Source organism: Mytilus californianus, unplaced genomic scaffold, assembly GCF_021869535.1.
Source record: "Mytilus californianus isolate M0D057914Y unplaced genomic scaffold, xbMytCali1.0.p SCAF_6, whole genome shotgun sequence".
Taxonomy (NCBI): Eukaryota; Metazoa; Mollusca; class Bivalvia; order Mytilida; family Mytilidae; genus Mytilus; species Mytilus californianus.
This window is the reverse complement of record NW_026262712.1, coordinates 25,005,364-25,026,040: the sequence shown is the minus strand read 5'-3', so window position 1 is coordinate 25,026,040 and position 20,677 is coordinate 25,005,364. Positions and strand designations below refer to the sequence as shown.

The following is a 20,677-nucleotide window of genomic DNA, read 5'->3' as shown; positions in this document are numbered from 1 at the left end:
TGTACTTCCTTTAAGCCCTGCTTCTGAATCTGCCATTTTCGAGTTTATTATAAATTTGATAAGTTTTTAGAAACAATTAAGTCAAATGGTTATTTATTTTAGGGGATCTTACATATATTTTCTGTGTCTTTTATCTGACGTTCCCATACATTCATTAAATAACATATGGCAATGCCCAGCTTATATATTTCAATAAATTTATTTTAGTTTTGGACTGACTCTTTTAAGTCAGAACATGATTTGACCTGTTTAAAACAAAATACATTTAATATTGAATATACCAAATAAACTTTTTTATAGTCCTCATTATTGTGACTTATGGCGACCTTATTTCCTCTGTCTTTTATCTGGCTCACCTATATATTTTTAAATCAATATGACAATACTAGACTTAAAAGTTGTAATAAGTTAAGTTTTGTTTGACTCTTTGAAGTCAGAACATGATTTGACCTGTTAAAGTCAGTTTACAGAACAAAATTTCCAATCAAAACTGGTCTTTTCCTCTAAGCCCCCCCCCCCTAATCTGAATCTGCTACTGTTGAGTTAATTAATTGATAAGTTTGTTTAGAAACAATTCAGTCAAATGGTTTTCAAAATAATATTTTTTATAACCAAAAGTTCCATATGTTAACTTAACAGAAAAAAAAAGTCATGAAAATGCAGAAATAGAATAAAATTTTAAGATAATTTGATGAAATTTGTAAACAAAATACATTTGAATATTAAATATAACAAAATAAACTTTTTTATAGTCCTCATTATTGTGACTTTATTATTGGGTGTCTTTTATCTGATTTTCCCATACATTCTTAAATGCATATGACAATTCCAGACTTAAAAGTTGCAATAATTAGTAAAAGTATAGTTTTTGACTGACTCTTTGAAGTCAGAACATAATGTGACTTGTTCAAGTCAGTTTGCACAACAGGATTTACCTCAATGAAATATTAAGATATCAAATATATACCAAATAAACTTTTATATAGTTCTAAAAATTGTGACTTAATATTTGTGATATTTTTTCCTACTTGTATCCATACATTCTAACAATCACATCCCAATCATGACAATGCCCTACTGTTACAGTTGCAATCCATTTAGTGTTCAATAAATTAATAAATTTATTTTAGTTTTGGACCGACTCTTTTAAGTCAGAACATGATTTGACCTGTTTAAAACAAAATACATTTAATATTGAATATACCAAATAAACTTTTTTATAGTCCTCATTATTGTGACTTATGGGGACCTAATTTCCTCAGTCTTTTTTCTGGCTTACCTATACATTTTTAAATCAATATGACAATACTAGACTTAAAAGTTGTAATAGTCGTTTAGTAAGTCAGAACATTATGTGACTTGTTTGAGTCAGTTTGCACAACAGTATTTACCTCAATGAAATATTAAAATAATAAATGTTTTGCTCTTAATACATTTAGCTTAAAGTGGATGAGAATATATCTTTTTTTAACATAGTCTTATCATGAATAAGTGTCTTGTTTTTCCTTGGAAGATTTGAAGTATTGTCATGGTACTAGTAAATGTATCCAATATTGTATTTTGTAAATCTTTTGATATTCAGAAAATTGTATGATCCATTTTTTCTCACCTGGTTTTTCTTTGTATTTTGAAATAATTGAAAGTGATGAGATAAATATATTATGTTTAGATTCTGGAAAGGAGAAGGTATGATGTCAGATGAGCCCCACTTTTTAAAACTCTTTAATTCGAAACTAGTAATCACCATATTTTTATGGAGATTGATAACAAAGTGGTAGTAATGACTGCTTCAAATCAGAACAAAAATGACCTCTCGAAGTCAAAATGCATTAAAAAGGGGCATAAATCTTATTAGAATATGAAGATATTAAGTCACAATATTTTGTGCAAAAGCTGACCTGTGGAAGTCATTTTATGATAAATTAAAGTCTGACATAAACTGACCTGTACAAGTCATATTCTGTTGAGTGCAAGAAGGGAGACAACACTTACATCAAATTATATCTGACCTATGGAAGTCATTTTATTCTGACTTGTTTATGTCAGAGCTCTGACTGGTATAACAGATCGAATCAACTGTCAACAACAGAACTCTTACATAATAGAACAGATAAACAACAATTAAGGATATTTGAATTTTTACTAGATAACATTTTTTGTTCGCTATGGAGATTCCGTATATCGTCAAGTTATCAGAATTCTCATGGGGACTAATTAAGCACCACTTATTGCAGACCAGGGCCCGTATGAATAAAGCATCCTAAGTTCAGATTTGTTCTGAACGGGCGGATTTTTCAACATGTCCTACGATAAATTAGTACTATGATAGATTATCTTCACTTAAGTTGTTTTATGCATATCAGCCCTGTTTCTGTATTATTATGAGTTACAATTTATGACAAAAATTAGCAAAAAATCATCGAAAAAACATCTGATTCAAAAATTGAATAACACTTTTAGATATTTGGATGATATATTGGCTCTCAATAATGACAACTTCAGTATGTACACTAAAGAGATTTATCCTGCCAAACTGACTATAATTAAAGCTAATACTAACAATGAACACTGCCCTTTCCTGGATCTTGATATGGGAAGCTTAATACCAAAATTTATGATAAAAGAGATGATTTTTCATTTCCTATTGTTAATTATCCATTTTTAAATTGTGAGTTCCCTTGTCACCATCTTATGGTGTTTATATATCTCAACTTGTTCGATTCTCTCGTGTATGTAACAACGTACTTGATTTTAACTAAAGAAATCTCTGTATTACTGAAAAATTATAACACCTCAGTTTTAGATATCACAAATTACTGTAAATTCAGAAATTATTGCGTGCATTTATTATTGCGATTTTGTCATTTTAGACTTAAATGCGATTTTAATTTTTACGATTTTGAAAAAAATCCTGTTTAGTTTATATAAAATATTTCAAAATGTGAGTTTAAATTATTGCGTTTACAACTCTGTCGCAATAATAAAAACCTTGCAATAATTTCTGAATTTACAGTAGTCAAAACATTTACTTAATTTTATCATCGGTACAAGGACATCATTCGTAAATATAAATCAACATGCAGACATCTTATAAGTTCAGGTATTTCACATCCAATCTTTTTGGTAATATTCTTTACAAAGCACAAAAATGTCGGCATTCACCTCAAAAGCTAACCAAACCTTTAAACAGACTACACAGAAGGGATATAGTTACGATACTGTTGTCAGGTCATTAAGAATGGCATATTTTGGTATTAATATTGATTCACTCATAGGGTCCTCTAATCCGAAATAAACACATTTATTCTAAAACCAGTTGTTGGCATGATACAGGTTATATTCTTCTCATATATTTTATGATGGTATGATACTAAACAAACGGGAGGGATTGTGCTTGATTTTCATATGATGAAGACATAATCTTTCAATCAGTTTAATTGAGGTCTGGAGCTGGCATGTCAGTTACTGCTAGTAGTTCTTTGTTTATTTATGTATCATTGTCATTTTGCATAGTTTCTTTTGTTACCTATTCTGACATCTGACTCAGATTTTTATTTCGGGGCCAACTGAGGCCCACCTCCGGTTGTTGGATTTTCTCGCTGCGTTGAAGACCCATTGGTGGCCTTCAGATGTTATCTGCACTTTGGTCGGGTTGTTGTCTCTTAGACATATTCCACATTTTCATTCTCAATTTTAGTAGTCTAGACAGACTGACATTGGCCACAAAATGAGGCGATATTGAAACTGTTAAAACCAGTAAACCTCTCCCTTTGCCAATCTTGTACACACAACACTCAAATACCCAATAGAAAACATGTGAAGTGCAGTTACCATCAAAATGAACACTAACTCTAACAAGGAAGTAAATTAAGAGGGTTATGGTCAAATATTAAATAGATATTTCCAATTTAAGTTTTATGAATCAGCTGCCCTGGTTAACCTGGGGTCATTTAGGGGGGGGGGTCTTGTATTCTGAGACTGGATCCGATCTTTTTAACTTTATATGCAGCCTTTAATAAAAGATTTTCCATCTTTGGCTTTAATGGTCAGCATCATTACATGAATAGTAATTAATGTATGAATTGCAATACACCAATCATTCATATATTGGACCAAATTTAGTCAAATTGGTAACTTTATTGTAGATGAAGAAATTGAAGAAGAAATTGCAGAACTATTAAGAACAAGAAAGAAAGGTATGTTTTTGAGAATAAAGCAGTGTATTTTGGATAAAAGATGATCAGTATAGATTTTACTGAAATTTATATTTTAAAGATCAAAGCTATATTGTTGAAGGGTTCTCCAATAAAAAAGACACATAGTATTAAAATGTTTCGATTCTTTTTGGAATGCATTGGATGAATGTTCTGAATAATGAAATGATGGTCATCATATGGACAACACGGAGCTTCAACATGTTTTTACAACCCCGAAGTCAACTATCTAGTCAAAACACTGTTTGAATTGTTAGTACTCAATTGATATTAAAATAAGACTATGCAATATGATTGTCAATGAGACATCTCTCCACCAAATTATGTAGAAATTAACAACTGTAGGTCATGGTATGGTCTTCAACAATGAGCAAACCATACCGCATGGTAAGCTATAAAAGGCCCTGAAATGACAAATGTAAAACAATACAAACAAGGAAACTTACGGTCTGCGTACATTAGATTGTAAATAATCTATAAAAGTGGCCATGCATGCACCTCCATCAATAATGATGAGGTTACCCTGTGTCAACTACTATTCCTTCAGGGATAACTCCTCATTACTCTGAATGGAACAAAAGGGAATCTTCATTTGAAAGTAAAATATGTTGGTTATTTCCACAAAACAATATAGCGACAATTAATCACCTCAAACAAATTGATTTGAATTATTGCAATTCCAATTTAACACTTGAAAGCTTAATGTAATATTGAAGTTTACTGTAACAAGCTGTGTGCTGGAAAGAAATTTAGTGACATGTCCTTTTTAAATAGCTTGGTAACAATAACTTTTTTTGGTAAAAAAAAAAATCTTTTCATTATTTTTTGTTATTTATAAACAAATATAGATATTATCAAACACCAAAAAATACATTATCTTCATTCATTCTTGAAAATGACAAGAATATACGAAAATGAATCCAACTGTATCAACCATACCTACAGGTTTGTCATTAAATATGTACCTATTTTGAATAAGCTCTTATGAATTATAGAGTTGCCTTATTTTCTTTGAAGGAAGACGATATGTTCAATGGAGTGAGAAAGATTCAAACACTGTAAAATCCTACTTCAAACAATACATCCAGGATGTATCTAAAGAAGGTGCAAAAGGGAGAATGCCTGGTATGTTGTATTACATATAGTATTAAGGTCAATATCCTGAAGTAGAAACACCACTGATTCAAGCCCACCTATTTGAATTTGATACATTGATTTTATTATTCAAAAAAGTCAGTCAAAAAGTTCTACAATTGTCACAAGTTTTCTCACTTTCATTTGATACCAAAATAACTATAATATTCAATATATTTTGAAACCAGGCTGAAGCACTGTATTTAGAAAAAAAAATATCTGAATTATTTAGGTTGTAGTATATATATATTTAAAACAGGTAATGATGACTTTTTGGTTTCCTTGATTTAGACATGGATCAGGTATCATAGATAGTTTATACATCTTTATTCTTTTAAAGCCGCACATTTTACAAAATAATATAGAAACTTCAATGGAAAAAATCAAGTAACCTTTATTTGCATTTTTGAGCTCTCAGAACATCATGACTGAAACCAAAAGCAAAGTGTCATATATATGTCAGATTGGGATTCAGGTCAAACACATTTTTTTTTTCAGAAATAATTTTTAGTAATTTTCATTGAGATCAGGGTTTTTCAATTGCTTTCCACTATAAAGATGATGTCCTCTCATTAAATGATTAAAAGTTTGTTGACTATGTTGAATTCATCTGTCCCATGGAACTTGAAATACAGGATACAACAGATATTGTTAAGTCTGCATCATGTCTTGACTTACATCTTGCAATTGACAATGAGGGTTGGTTGAGAACAAAATTGAACAAAAGTTTTCAACCAAAGAGAAAATCACTGCTTCCCAATTGTGAACTTCCCATTTCTATGTAGTATCATTCCAATAGTGCATGCATATCGAGTATATATCTCCCAGTTGATAAGATATTAAAAAACTTTTGTTTCCTATCAGGCATTATTAGTTTGAATGTCCCTTTCGTTTCTTTTGCCTCTCTTTTTAGCTCACCTGGCCCGAAAGTCCTAGTGAGCTTTTCTCACCACTTGTCGTCATTGTTGTCGTCTGTCCTTGTTAACTTTTACAAAAATCTTCTCCTCTGAAACTACTTGGTCAAATTTAACCAAACTTGGCTACAATCTTCATTGGTGTATGTAGTTTTAAAATTTCTCCGATGGAACCAAGATGGCAGACATGCCTAAAAAAAGAATATAGGGGTAACATGCAGGTTATTTGTATTATTTTAATAACCACTATAAATAGAGAAAATCTGACTGAGCAAAAATGTTCTGAATGATAAGCTCTATCTAATGTCCATTACGTTAAAACTGTCAGACAGCTTCTTATAGGAGTTATTGCCCTTAAATGACAAATTTTACCATTTTTGCCTTTTATCTTGAAAAAATAATAGAAAAGAGAAACTTAGATTGCAAAAATGATTAGCAAGACAAGTTCTACAATAAGGACAACTTGGAGGAAATCATCAGAGGACTTCTTATTGGAGTTATTGACGATTTTTTACTATTTGCGTTTTGTGTTTTGCCATATATGATAAAAATTATAATAGATAAATAGACATTTTAAATCACAAAAATTATCAGCATGGCAAGATCTACTAAGAAGTGAAATTTTGAGGATATATTGGGTGGTAGACTCTTACTCTTTATAGGAGTGAGCCCTGAAATGAGGATTTTTTTTACCCTCTTTTGAGTTTTAAGGAAAAACTAAAGAAGATTGAGAGAAACTGAACAGACTAAATGATCAGTAATTCAAGATCAATTAAACAGAGATTTTGTCATGAATTCTTATTCTTGTCTACAATATTGGAGAATGTCCTTTATTAAATACATTGTATGCACATAGACCAAGGTAAGCAACACAGGCTCTTAGTGGAGTGACCAATCAAGAAAAGGTGCTTATTTTAGGACTTTAATGGACCGGCATAATTGCAGGCTGATAATTAATTTTTTTCAAAGCCAATACCTTAATCCTACTTTCCTGGTCGTAGCTATTTCCTGCGCTGCAGTTTTTCATAAGTGGAAAGAAAAAGACATGTTGATTTTTTCATTCAAAAAGCAACTCGACAAAAAGTTTGCTTTTGTGTCTTTTTTTTCAACATATTTTTAATAGTTTATTATAATTTAGTGAAATTCCAGATTCTTTCTCTAACCAATACGAAGTACATTTACTTTTTATTGTCCAATGCACCATACCATAGTTCGTGTTTATGTCAATTAAATATAATAGTATGGATACTTTTATAGTCTATTACACAAATTGACAACATTTAAAAATAAATTGTGAAAAAAATATACGGCAACAGAAAGGAGAAGGAGAATCAAATGTTGGGTTTGGTAGTTCAATCAAAATATTTTGGGAGATGGATTAATATAAGGGAAACCTTGTTTCCGTAGCCCTTAGTATTAATGTATTACTGTATTTATATGTATATGTCATGTACATGATTTTTGAAATTAAAGATGTTTAAAGTAAAATTTTTGAAGCCATTCGAGCAGATAGCCATTTAAAACCTGAAAAATTACCGTCAAGATTAAAACTGAAATTAAGACAATAAGTATAAATGAACACTAAATATTACATGCAGCCTCTTCAATAGTTCATAGTTGAAGGCAGTTTTTAGATTTATCCAGTGGAACTTACCCACATTGCTACATTGCAGAGAAGGTGGTCATATAATCCAGGAGGGAGCATGTAATGTTGACATCAATGCTGAGAAACACACAGCAAACGCTATTCTTAGTTCCTTTCAGGTTAAACTAAATTAACTATAAAGATCTGTGATGCTTGATGATTCTAATACTAAACTTATGGAATGCTGACCAATCGATAAGATACTAAAAAAACACTGCTATAAGGGACATTGAGTTTTGTTTGCATGAAAACGTAGATACAGCTGACATATTGTGGATATTTCTCCGACTTATTTCAAGACAAAGATTTGATCCAATTCCCAATTTTGCAGGAAATACTGAAAAAAATTGTCCCAATTGTTGCTGGCTTTTTCAAAGTCTATCATAATTCAAATTTGAAGATACCTTTCTAACCTTTGCTCCGATCATAGACATAAAACCTAGCAACATGGCAACATTTATTGTATATACCACTATGAAACAATGTTTAGATATGTTCAGCAAAACCCTTTACAAACTTTTGACCAGCAATTGTATATTGTTGCCCTACAGGAAAAATGGTCTATGGCAGATGTTATTTACTCCTACATTATAAGAATATGAGGATTTCATGGGCTTTCATCTTTTACATATCAACAGTTGGTAAATTATTGGTTTAAGCTGAGCTATATGACTTACGTGTCGACTCTGAAATTTATGCTCGAAATACAGTAACATATTCTAATTTGCAAACAGTTTAATCGTAGTGTTCCAGAATTAACACTTCCATATGTGGCTCTCAATCATGGTTCCTTAATTCAAAACATGTTTCAATTGACACATATACATAAATTGTATAAACACAGTATTGAACAAAACGTATGGAAGCTAGGCCGTCATTGGTTGTCCTAATTTAATATTTTGTCTCATCCAACTGAAAGCATTGAAGATTTGTTTACTATTTTTAAAAAAACGTACATGTGTTTGATGAATTCAGAAAACATACCAGTTTTCTTTGATGGACCTATGTCATCAGAGATTCTTCAAGACCTTATTTTCACATACAAGGGAAAAGAACTTGAAATTTAAGCTATGTATGCAACGAATAACTTTTGGCTTGTACAAGTATTTAATTGTGTGCATGATATGTGTGAAATAGGAATCATCTACTCGCCAAGCCATTTCTGAAGAAGACGATGATGAAAACAATGTCTGAACAATATATATTAAGTCGGAAATATTGGAAAAATTATTGTACAAATGTACTACTGTATATAACTGATGGAGTGTGGATACCATGCACTTTGACTGTTTGGATTGTTTAAACCCGAGGATCAATAATGAGAAGCAGGTGTTCGAAAAATGTTGTGCACTTTGCATGTTTATGCACCCTTACAGCAGCTTTTTCTAAGGGGGTCCTGATCAATAGTCGGTTTCCCATGTCAAAATTCCTACCCATACAATCTCAATGTTCATAACAGCAAAATATAAGCTAACCAACAGTACTTCATTTAAACGATTTTATTCAGTTACCTACGCAGGTAGGTTAAGGAACTTTGAAACGTAAATAGTGGCAAAATTATGATATATCAAGAATAAAATTGTTTAAACCAAAATTCATGAATCTAAGTTGTTGAATTTATATATTCGTGTAGTAAGGATTCAGTAAACCGAAATTTTGGTCATGATCGCCTAAGTCACGTGACTTCTACAGGGGTAAAATGCCTTAAGGTATAAAACCACTAATTCATAGCCCCATTGCTTTCTATGTTAAATTCTGCAAATTCAAGCATTAATGGCTACTTTGTCTTAAGTTCAAATAAAGTGGCAGTTATTTCATGTCAAAACTGTACCTTATCCTGACTTGTGCTGAAAAAATCAACATACCTTTAATTGCATATTAGAGCGTACTGGTTCCCAGAAGTTTGATAGTACAAAAACAGGAACTTCTGATCTGAACAACAGGCCAAATGAGCACTCCTATTAAAATTTCATATACTTCTTTATTATTCAAATAAAACTTTCAATAAGGGTTCTACAGTGATCCCAAGTCCCCAAGCTTTCATTTGATACTAAAACTACCCAAATATTCCAACTATTGACAAAGATACAGCTATGCGTAGGAACTATTTTGTTTACAATATGTACTACTTTCTTGTATGTTCTTTCCGACCAGGCCTGAATTAGTGGTTCTATACCTATAACAGCACCAAACTTGTTATATTGACTTCTGCTTGACTTAATTTCCTTCTATGATCTATTTCTAGCATAGAAAAACACATCAAGCTTTTGTCAAAACACTATATCACTGAATTCAAGCTCAAATTGGACTGGTAGTAGCATATGCGTTAAACAAAGAAAACTACTTATGGATACTAAATAAGTGACAGATATAACACTTTTTCAATTTTTCCCAGCTCTGATTTGTTAATATCTACTCAAATAACAGTGTTCTTACCTATATGTTTATTTTTATCAGAGATTCTTCCTTCAATATAAATACAGTGGTCCAAACATAAAATATAATTGATAATTTTGTCCCCCCTTTTTTCTACATGTTGGAAAAGGAGAGTGATTTGGTAAAAAACCATACTTTTATGTATAAACATGGATCAACAAGAGCAATTTATGTATCTCCAAGCTAGACAACTTGCTAAAATGGTTATAAAATGCATTTCAAGTGAGATTTTGGATTTCCTACATAAGTATACACCAATTTTCCTTGAAATAAGTAATTCACTAAGAAACACAATAAAACATGAACACTCACTAGATAATTTGACCAAAAACAATATGTATACTGTAAACTAGTCATGATATACAAGTCATTGGTTTCAGTGTTAGATAATCCAAAAATTAAAATTTCGGGTAAAATCTTAACTGTGTGCATGCTAAATGACCAAAAAAGGCTAAAATACCTTATTTTAGCAATTTGAGGGTTGTAACTTGACACTAACATAATTGTTACATAAAAAAAATAATGTAACATGATTTCTGACAACAAATGTGACCAATTTTCACTGTAAAGGGTATGATTTCTAAAAATAGAATTTCACATGCCTGTCAGTAATAGGTATAAAACCACTAATTCATAGCCCCATTGCTTTCTATGTTAAATTCTGCAAATTCAAGCATTAATGGCTACTTTGTCTTAAGTTCAAATAAAGTGGCAGTTATTTCATGTCAAAACTGTACCTTATCCTGACTTGTGCTGAAAAAATCAACATACCTTTAATTGCATATTAGAGCGTACTGGTTCCCAGAAGTTTGATAGTACAAAAACAGGAACTTCTGATCTGAACAACAGGCCAAATGAGCACTCCTATTAAAATTTCATATACTTCTTTATTATTCAAATAAAACTTTCAATAAGGGTTCTACAGTGATCCCAAGTCCCCAAGCTTTCATTTGATACTAAAACTACCCAAATATTCCAACTATTGACAAAGATACAGCTATGCGTAGGAACTATTTTGTTTACAATATGTACTACTTTCTTGTATGTTCTTTCCGACCGGGCCTGAATTAGTGGTTCTATACCTTAACCAAATTGGCAAAAAACGGGTTACTACACTGAATAAAAATCAACAAACTTTTTTTTAAACGAATCCTTGTGCTTTCCCGTTAATTAAAAGTGCTGTGCGATTTTCCAGAAGTGAACATATTAAATAAAAATAATAATTTTAGTTTACCCGGCAGCATATAACGTTAAATTTGTACATAGTTTCGTTCCTATTTTGATTACAGTTTCATATTCAATAAGTGCGCAGCACTTTTCTATTAGGTTTTATCTATAGCTTTCTATTTCAGTTTATTTTTTTGAGAAATATCGTCTCTGGTAACCCGCTTTTTGTGAATTTATAATTGGTAACTATGGTTTCGATAAATTGTCTATGTTATTCAAGCGCACTGAAGACTCGTACAATCATCAAAGAACCGCAACTCTGTTGTCACAGTTGACGATGCGGGAATATTGACATTATTAAACCTCAACAAAAATTGGTCCTATTGACAATATATGTTGAAATCGTTTGACCTTTGCAGTAACCGACAATAGTAAAACAAGTTGTCTTTGTTTGATGCCCCTCTTTAGGCTTCAATTGTATGTAGAATGTTGAATTTTCCCCAAAAAAGGACTGACAAAATATGTGCAGTTCCACCTTCCACATAAATATAAATTGTTTTACCAATCTCTATGCAAATTTGGTCGCTTCAACTTTGAAGAGTAGTCTTATGGTGTATAGTTTGGTAGTCTGAGTATGTTATGTGTTGTCGTCCTTGGTTCTTTTTATCAACCATTTACTTTCCTCTAGCCCCAGGTGGTTTATATTCATATAAGACTATTTATTTTGTGTATAGCAAGATCTTGCTATATAAATCACTGATCTCTTACTATATAAATGAAATCCTTGATCTCTAACTATATAAACCCTTTATTAAATATGGGTTTTCAAATTTATGCTAATGGTATGCATTAAAAATTATATAACAGAAGAATAAAAGAAAAGAAGCAGTTCTGACATATTCAGTTGCAGAATATGTTTGGAAATGAGTATGACAAGTTCAATCAGAAGTCTTGAAAAGTATAGAGAACCACTTTATTTTAAATGCAAGAGAATTTGGTATTAAGGGTGGGAAAAATGGAATGTTTCCTTTCATCTGTTGCTACACAGACATATTTTTTTCTGGGGGTTGCTGTGTGAAAAATTATTTCCACTTTTTTTCATTAATTTTGTGTTTTTCCAGTTCTTACCTGGCCAGGATATTCATTTTTTTAAATTGATGTCCCAGTCAGTACTCGCATACATTTTATCTATATCATGTATATTGTGTTATCAACGCATCACATTTCATTTTGTGACAAAAATAATGAATTTGTGTTGTTGTGTTACAGTATTAAAGGGACCATTTTTTCAGTGGCTTCCTTTAAATTGGTTCATGTCTGTCATATTTGTTTTGTTGTTATTAGGCTGTTAAGTTTCTCAATTTTTTTTTTATGTCTAAGTCATTTTTAGCCCACTATACGTTATGGATTTTCTCATTATCAAAGGCGGTAGTTGCCTATAAAGTATAATTGCTAAATTCTACTTCCTTTGAACTTTGGTGGATAGTTGTCTCAATGGCGATCATACTACATCTCCTAATTTTGATATAAAAACAGACAAATGGCATTAAAGTCTATGTGTGACCATGTATTGCTTACAGATTTCTTGTTGACCCCTCTTTAAAAAAAGTCTGGATAAACTTATATATTATAATAACCAACACTAGAATTATTTAAAATGGGATTTCACATATATATATATATATGTCAATTTTCAACTTTTTATTATCAAAAAATGATTTATTATTTAAGATAAAAAACAGTTTATAAAACATGTAAAATCAGGATACCCAGCAATTTTTCAAAACTGTAAATACTGAAATTTTTGCATGCATTTATTATTGCAATTATTCAAGAATGGTTGCCTTGACTGTTATCTGCTCTTTGGTTGGATTGTCTCTTTGTTAATTCTGCATAAATGTGTATGTTTCAGTTATAAGAATGCAAGTTCTTATTATTGTGATACTAACCTAGTCATATTATTCGCATTCAATAATTTCTGAATTTACAGTATATAAAGTTTGAGTGGTATGCAAAAGGGCAATCTGTGTAATGGAACTTTACCGAAGAAAAATATATAAGCATAGAAGTCTCATCTGTGTCTTAATTTTGATTATTGAAATGGCAATACTGTATTATTACATGTATCTGTAAATTTAACACTACTGAAAGTATGTTTTCTGTCCAAATACAATCTAATAAAACATACGTGTACAAGTTCAACTTTTCCTGGGATTCATGTTTAATACCAAATCGTTGCTTTTATGTTTAACTTCTTTAAATATTTCTTTTACCATAACTGATGTCCTTTTGCACATTTTGTGTGTTTGACATCAATTTTGATTGAGCTATTGATATATTTATTTTATTTTTCTGCATTGTCCATGGAATTTGAACTTGTCAATTGCTGGTATTCATTGATATCTATACTTAAGCTTAGTCACCAAGGTTTTAATTATCTCTCATGTTGACTGACATTTTTCACCTTATAGTAGATTCTTTTAAATATATTACAAAAATATAAACAAGAGTGCACACACTGAAATGTCTCGCTGAAATGTCTCACCTTCTTTACTAATCATTGATATTATGTTGATAGTCCTAAAGATAAAGCTTGATTACAACTGTCACATAAACTTAACATGTACCAAGAAAACTAAACATTGACCAATGAACCATGAAAATGAGGTCAATGTCAGATGAACCATGCCAGGCAAACATGTACAGCTAACAATTCTTCCATACAACAAATATGGTTGACCTATTGCTTATAGTTTAAGAAAACAGACCAAAAAACAAAAACTTAACACTGAGCAATGAACCCTGAAAATGAGGTCACGGTCAAATAAAACCTGCGCGACTGACATATAGATCATAAATATTTCCATACACCAAATATAGTTGACCTATTGCCTATAGTATTAGAAAAAAAAAAAAAACCTCAAAAACTTAACTTTGACCACTGAACCATGAAAATGAGGTCAAGGTTAGATGACACCGGACAGCTAGACATGTACACCTTACAATCATTCAATACACCAAATATAGTAGACCTATTGCATACAGTATAAAAAAAACAGACCAAAACACAAAAACTTAACTATAACCACTGAACCATGAAAATGAGGTCTAGGTCAGATGACACCTGCCAGTTGGACATGTACACCTAACAGTTCTTCCATACACCGAATATACTAGACCTATTGCTTATTGTACATGTATCTGAGATATGGACTTGACCACCAAAACTTAACCTTGTTCACTGATCCATGAAATGAGGTCGAGGTCAAGTGAAAACTGTCTGACGGGCATGAGGACCTTGCAAGGTACGCACATACCAAATATAGTTATCCCATTACTTATAATATATGAGAAAATTTAATATTTCAAAAAATCTTAACTTTTTTTTCAAGTAGTCACTGAACCATGAAAATGAGGTCAAGGACATTGGACATGTGACTGACAGAAACTTCGTAACATGAGGCATCCATATACAAAGTATGAAGCATCCAGGTCTTCCACCTTCTAAAATATAAAGCTTTTAAGAAGTTAGCCAACGACGACGCCGCTGCCGGATCACTATCCCTTTGTCGAGCTTTCTGCGACAAAGGTCGCAGGCTCGACAAAATCCTAAATTTAGCTGGTTAATGTACATGAAACTTTTTGTAACATGGGAATTAAAAGTACGGGGTACCACCTGCTATTGAACAACCTGAATCTCAAACTTTAAACCTGGATCCACCACTGCATGTTTCATTTGTCATTATTTACAAAATTTTCTTAGGATTTCTCGGGGTTGAACTTTTTTCTGGTTTCTTTTTATTGAATTCTGTACTGTAACACCCTCAATTGTTAAAGGCAACTGTACAATTTACAAGACGAGCATTCAAGCTAAATGGCTATGTTGTTTTAATTTTGCTCATAGTTGTAGGCCTTACATTGACCTTTAGTTGTTGACTTCTACATCATTTAGTTGCTTGTCCATGTTGCGGAGAGTTGTCTTTTTAGCAATGAAACCACATTTTCTTATTTTTATATGTACATTTTTTGTACCCATACATCATGTAGATGTACATGATATTTAATGCCCTTTCTTAATCATGTTTATGTCACTGTAAAACTCTCAAAAACATGTTTAATCTATAGTGCGGGTGCAGGAATTTCTCGCTGCATTGAAGACCTATTGGTGACCTTCTGTTGTTGTCTGTTCTGTGGTCGGGTTGTTGTCTCTTTGACACATTCCCCATTTCCATTCTCAATTTTATTACTATGTCACATTTTATATGCCAGTCTCTCAAGCTAAAGCTGATGTTGTTCTTTTTGGTTGCTGTCTGTCTTTATTTTTAATTTGTGTATTTAATGTAGCATAACTCAGGTAATTATATGTATAAATGCACATGATAAGAGTTTTACTCATTGTTGAAAGCTGTACAGTGACCTATGACTAATTGTGATGAAGGACCCAATAACTTTCATAAAAATATGAAATCGATCTGACCTACTTACTCATGAAATTTTCAATACAGTGCATAAAAAGAAATATTTAATCAAATTAATGTTTTGATACACAAGCTTGACAAAAATTTAATGGATGAAGTTACTGTTCAAATGTTGATACTGCTGTTCTTATGTAAATTTACAGATATCTATAACTTTTAGCCCTTTTATGTTGGTTTTCTGTTTGTAATTAATTGCACATGTAATTTTTTCCACTATACATATACAATGTATATGTGTACAAATTCTTTTTTGATCAAATCGTACTTGTTTAGATTAATCTCTGTGTTGAAAGTTAGATCTGTTCACTTTAGATCAACCTGTATGGCTGTAGAACGATCTCTACGAGGCTGCTACAAGATGTTGAATTACTTTATAGATTGAATGAAGTTTTTGCTTTACACACGTTTCCATCTGTAGGTTCCATTAATTTTAAAATTAAACAGTCAATTAGCCATATCTTTCACTTTCTGCATTCTATTAATGGAGGGTTTTCTTTCTCTCCAGAAAAACAGGCAAGAAATGGTGGGTGTCAATAACTGGTTCCTCCTTTAACCTTTAAGCTGAATCTTACTAGATTTTTTTTAACCATTTTTAACATGCTGTTTGACATCACCATGATCACACTGTGGAATATCTGGTTGGAAAGTTTACTTTATTCCATTTCAAAAAGTTATATTGCCCTGAACACATTGTTTTCCATGTTTTCTGGATGACGATAGAATATGTGTTAAAAAAGACGTATTTTGACACAAAGCTTGTGGATTACCAACTGTTCATACATTCTGCAGTCACAGACACTTATTGCAATGTACGTGTTAGGCTTATCTTTGTTCTCATCATTGTCATCTTGAACCTGTAATAATAAAAAAGAAACAATTTAACAATTGTGTACACACAAAAAAAAAGAACCCATCCAGTAAGCAGTATTACAGACACAAATATTTTTTATATATAAACATTTATGATTTATATTGTATTCCAAGTATACATGCAATAATTCTGTGAAACAAGAGGCTCTTAAGAGCCTGAATCGCTCACCTGTATTTCAGAGGAGAAGATTTTTAAATGTTAGCAAACTTGATGAACAAATTGTGTAAAATTGTCTTTAAAGGTCAATAACTCCTTTAGAGGTCAATTGACAATTATGGTCATTTTAACTTTTTTGTAGATCTTACTTTGCTGAACATTATTGCTGCTTACAGTTTATATATATCTATAATAATCATGATAATATTCAAAATAATAACAAAAAAAACTGCAAAATTTTGTTAAAACTACCAATTCGGTGGCAGCAACCCAACAATGGGTTGTTCGATTCGTCTGAAAATTTCAGAGCTGATAAATCTTGACCAATTGAACAATTTTACCCCTTGTCACATTTGCTCTAAAAGCTTTAGTTTTTGAGATATAAGCCAAAAACTGCATTTGACCCCTATGTTCTATTTTTAGCCATGGCGGCCATGTTTATTGATGGATCAAAACTTCGGATACAATTTATAAACTAGATACCCTAAGGAACATTTGGTTAAAGTTTGAAGGTATTTGGCCCAGTAGTTTCAGAGGAGAAGATTTTTGAAATAGTTTACAACGACAGACGACGGACGATAAGTGATGGCATAAGCTCACATGGGGCCTGAAGGGCCCCGGTGAGCTAAAAATGGTGTGTTAAAAACTGAACACTATCCACCTAACATTCAATATAACAAGTTTTTGCAAACAAAAAAAATTGTTTGTTAATTTCATTTTCTTCAGGCCAAAACAAATTTAAACTAATGCTTGTTTCCAGCCTCCAAGTTGAAACAAAAAGGTTTAAGGTAGGTAATTCGCCTTTTCCGAATCTATATATAGGACCAGTGGCGGATCCAGACTGACCTAAGGGGGGGTCCACTCCAGTCATGCTTCTGTGATTCCCTATATAATCGACCAAATTTTTCCAACAAAAGGGGGGCCCCTATACCAAATTAGCATTAAAAGCCATACAGCAACCCAGTGTTCGCGATCCCGAGGGTCTTTCAGCATCATGTGATGCTTTATTTCGTGAACGTGATGCTATCTCAGTGGCGGATGCAGAAATTTTCATAAGTTGGGGCCCACTGCACAGACTGCCCAAGAAGGGGCCCGCTCAAGTCATGCTTCAGTGATTTCCTATATATATAAACAACCAAATTTTCCCCAGAAAAGGTGGGCCCAGGACCCCCCCCATTGAATCCGCCTCTGCATCTGAATTAGTTTATGTATAGATAATGTTTAATATCAATGTGATGCTATAATTTTTATAATAATAATTCTATATTGTCATATATATAAGTAAAATGATACTCGTGACATAAAACAAAAACCTTAACAAGATGATATTTCTAATTTCCCAGTTTACCAAGATGCTAAATAAAGTGTCTGGGGAGAACACTGTGACCTATAGATGTTAACTTCTACTTCATTTGGACACAGTGTTGGATCTGTTCATGCTGTGAATTGTTGGCAATCATAATATGTTTTCCAGTTTTGATATTACTTATTTTATATTATTATGTAAGAGAGGAAAGCTAGATACAAATGTAAATCTTTTTTATTTGATACTTGTCTGATTCCGTGGGTGACATTTGTTTTTCAATATTTTTCGAAGACACCTCTATGTGACATACATGACATCAATTTAGCCTTAGGCTGAATAATTATAATATTTATTTTCCCTTTTAATACATGTAACATATTTCATACAGACTGTTATATAATTAAACAGAATGAAACAAAAATGAACTTTATTCTGGTAGTACAACATGTCGAACAGAAAGAACTTCGGTAGCTGTCTCATGATATATGATTATGTACACAAACAATTAACAATGTACGCCCTACCCTACATCTCCTTTTATTCATATACATATTAAAGAACTACAACATGTATAGATGTACAAAGTAGCATACAGAATAAAATAAGGGTATATACATTTGTATATATAAGATTTACATTTGGGCACAGGACCAACAGCCCAGGTTTTTAAAAAACTTCTTTTAGGTCTCTCAGAATTTCTATTTAGTAAGTACTACATTTTTTTTGTACACAACAGACAAATAGGTATACATACTATGCAAAATTTTCTTTAGAAAATAAGAATCTGGCCTGCGGTAGCCAAAGAATAAAAAATCAATCAGCATACAGTTACACTTAATTTTAAGTCTTTCAAGTCTTTAAGTGAATAAAAATCTAGAATTTTTGTTGTTTTGGCATGTCTAAAAACTGACCTTGCATGATGCAGCTTTGAAATTGAGGGAAAGTGTAGTTTGAACATGTACATAGATAAAGTTCTTCAAAACATCTGGCAGTGTCTTGCCTACACACTGTCTGGGAAGTTATAAACTCTGTGATAATAAAGGTGCTCAATACAGTTTATATTGATAATATTGAGGTAGGGTCTTTGTAGAAAATTCAGTCTAGTGTCTTCTTCTTCTACAGTTGCCTTCAGATTCATTTTAGACCAGTAACTTATTATCAGAGCTGCCAATCTCATGTTCTGATATCACTCGCTCTCAAAAGAAATAATATCCATGATTCATGAATTCAAACAGATTGAATGTCAACTGGCCAACCATGGAATAGGCTAGAGCACATTAATTTGTTTTTATATCAAAAAGTGTAACTATAGCATAACAAATTTCCTGGACAACTCATGGGTATTCTAAAACTTCAACTAAATTGCACATAAACACTGTGGACCATCAATGGACTTGCATTTAAGAAAGTTCAGGCATAGTATACTATACAAATCCTTGGTTCATGGATAATTTCTAAATTCTACTGAACAGATGGAAAAAAGGGGGAGAAGATGCAACTTCAAGGGTAGATTTTTGTCAAAATGAAGATAGTCGGCTACAGAAAACAGCAAAAAGACGACCAAATACTTACTCATAGTCAAGTTATGTCGTACGATTCTGCTTTTATGCTGAAATCCTTGGGTACATAGGCCATTCTTCGCCTCATGCAACAAAAACAATCCGTCCGTTCAAAACATGTGGGTTTCAAGCTTCCTGTTGAATCGGTTTTCCAAATAAGGAAAATAAGCCACGCCTCCGTTGCGAGATCGACAAGAAGGATTTTCATACAATACAAGTTATGGCTTGTAAAACAATGTGACATATGGTTTTTAATTACAACAAATTATCATTATTTATCTAATTCTGCATAGTTTATCAATAAAAAGAACAAAATACGAGAGCGATTGATGACCAGAGATATGAAGCGGACAGTGTCGTCACTATGGAGACGCAACGTTGCTCATTAATATTCATGAGCATCACAAGAGTTATTTGCCCCTGAAAAAATTGCCTTAACATACCCACGTAGTGGCAACCAGTATATAATTAAATAGAAATACAACTATCATCGTTCAGATATATATCTTTAAATGTACATATAATGTAAAAAATATCAATTGAAAGCAATTTCCTGTTTCGTCTTTGCATTTTTCTTGTTGATCATTGATCTGAATTTCAAAAAATGGGCATTTGGTGATTATATTTACTGTAAATTCAGAAATTATTGCGAAAAATGCGACAGGGTTATAATCGCAAAAATTTAAACTCTCATTTTGAAATTTTTTATATGAATTAAACAGGATTTTTCTCAATATAGCAAAAATTCAAATCCCATTTAGTCTAAAATGACAAAATCGCAATAATAAATGCACGCA

At 31.9% G+C, this 20,677-nt stretch overlaps 1 protein-coding gene and 1 long non-coding RNA gene across 2 annotated transcripts in view; one reads left to right on the top strand and one right to left on the bottom strand.

The window, feature by feature from the left end:
- Positions 1 to 20,677, top strand: part of LOC127705557 (uncharacterized) — an 80,832-nt gene that overhangs the window by 59,564 nt on the left and 591 nt on the right. The window contains exons 18-19 of the mRNA XM_052209883.1: positions 4,146 to 4,196; positions 5,232 to 5,339. Coding sequence (XP_052065843.1) covers positions 4,146 to 4,196; positions 5,232 to 5,339 — 159 coding nt within the window. The remainder of the gene's footprint in view (positions 1 to 4,145; positions 4,197 to 5,231; positions 5,340 to 20,677) is intronic.
- Positions 16,020 to 20,137, bottom strand: LOC127706114 (uncharacterized). The gene is made up of 2 exons (XR_007984228.1): positions 19,894 to 20,137; positions 16,020 to 16,842 (listed from the first exon to the last, which is right to left on the bottom strand). It is a non-coding gene; the product is annotated as an uncharacterized LOC127706114 (long non-coding RNA).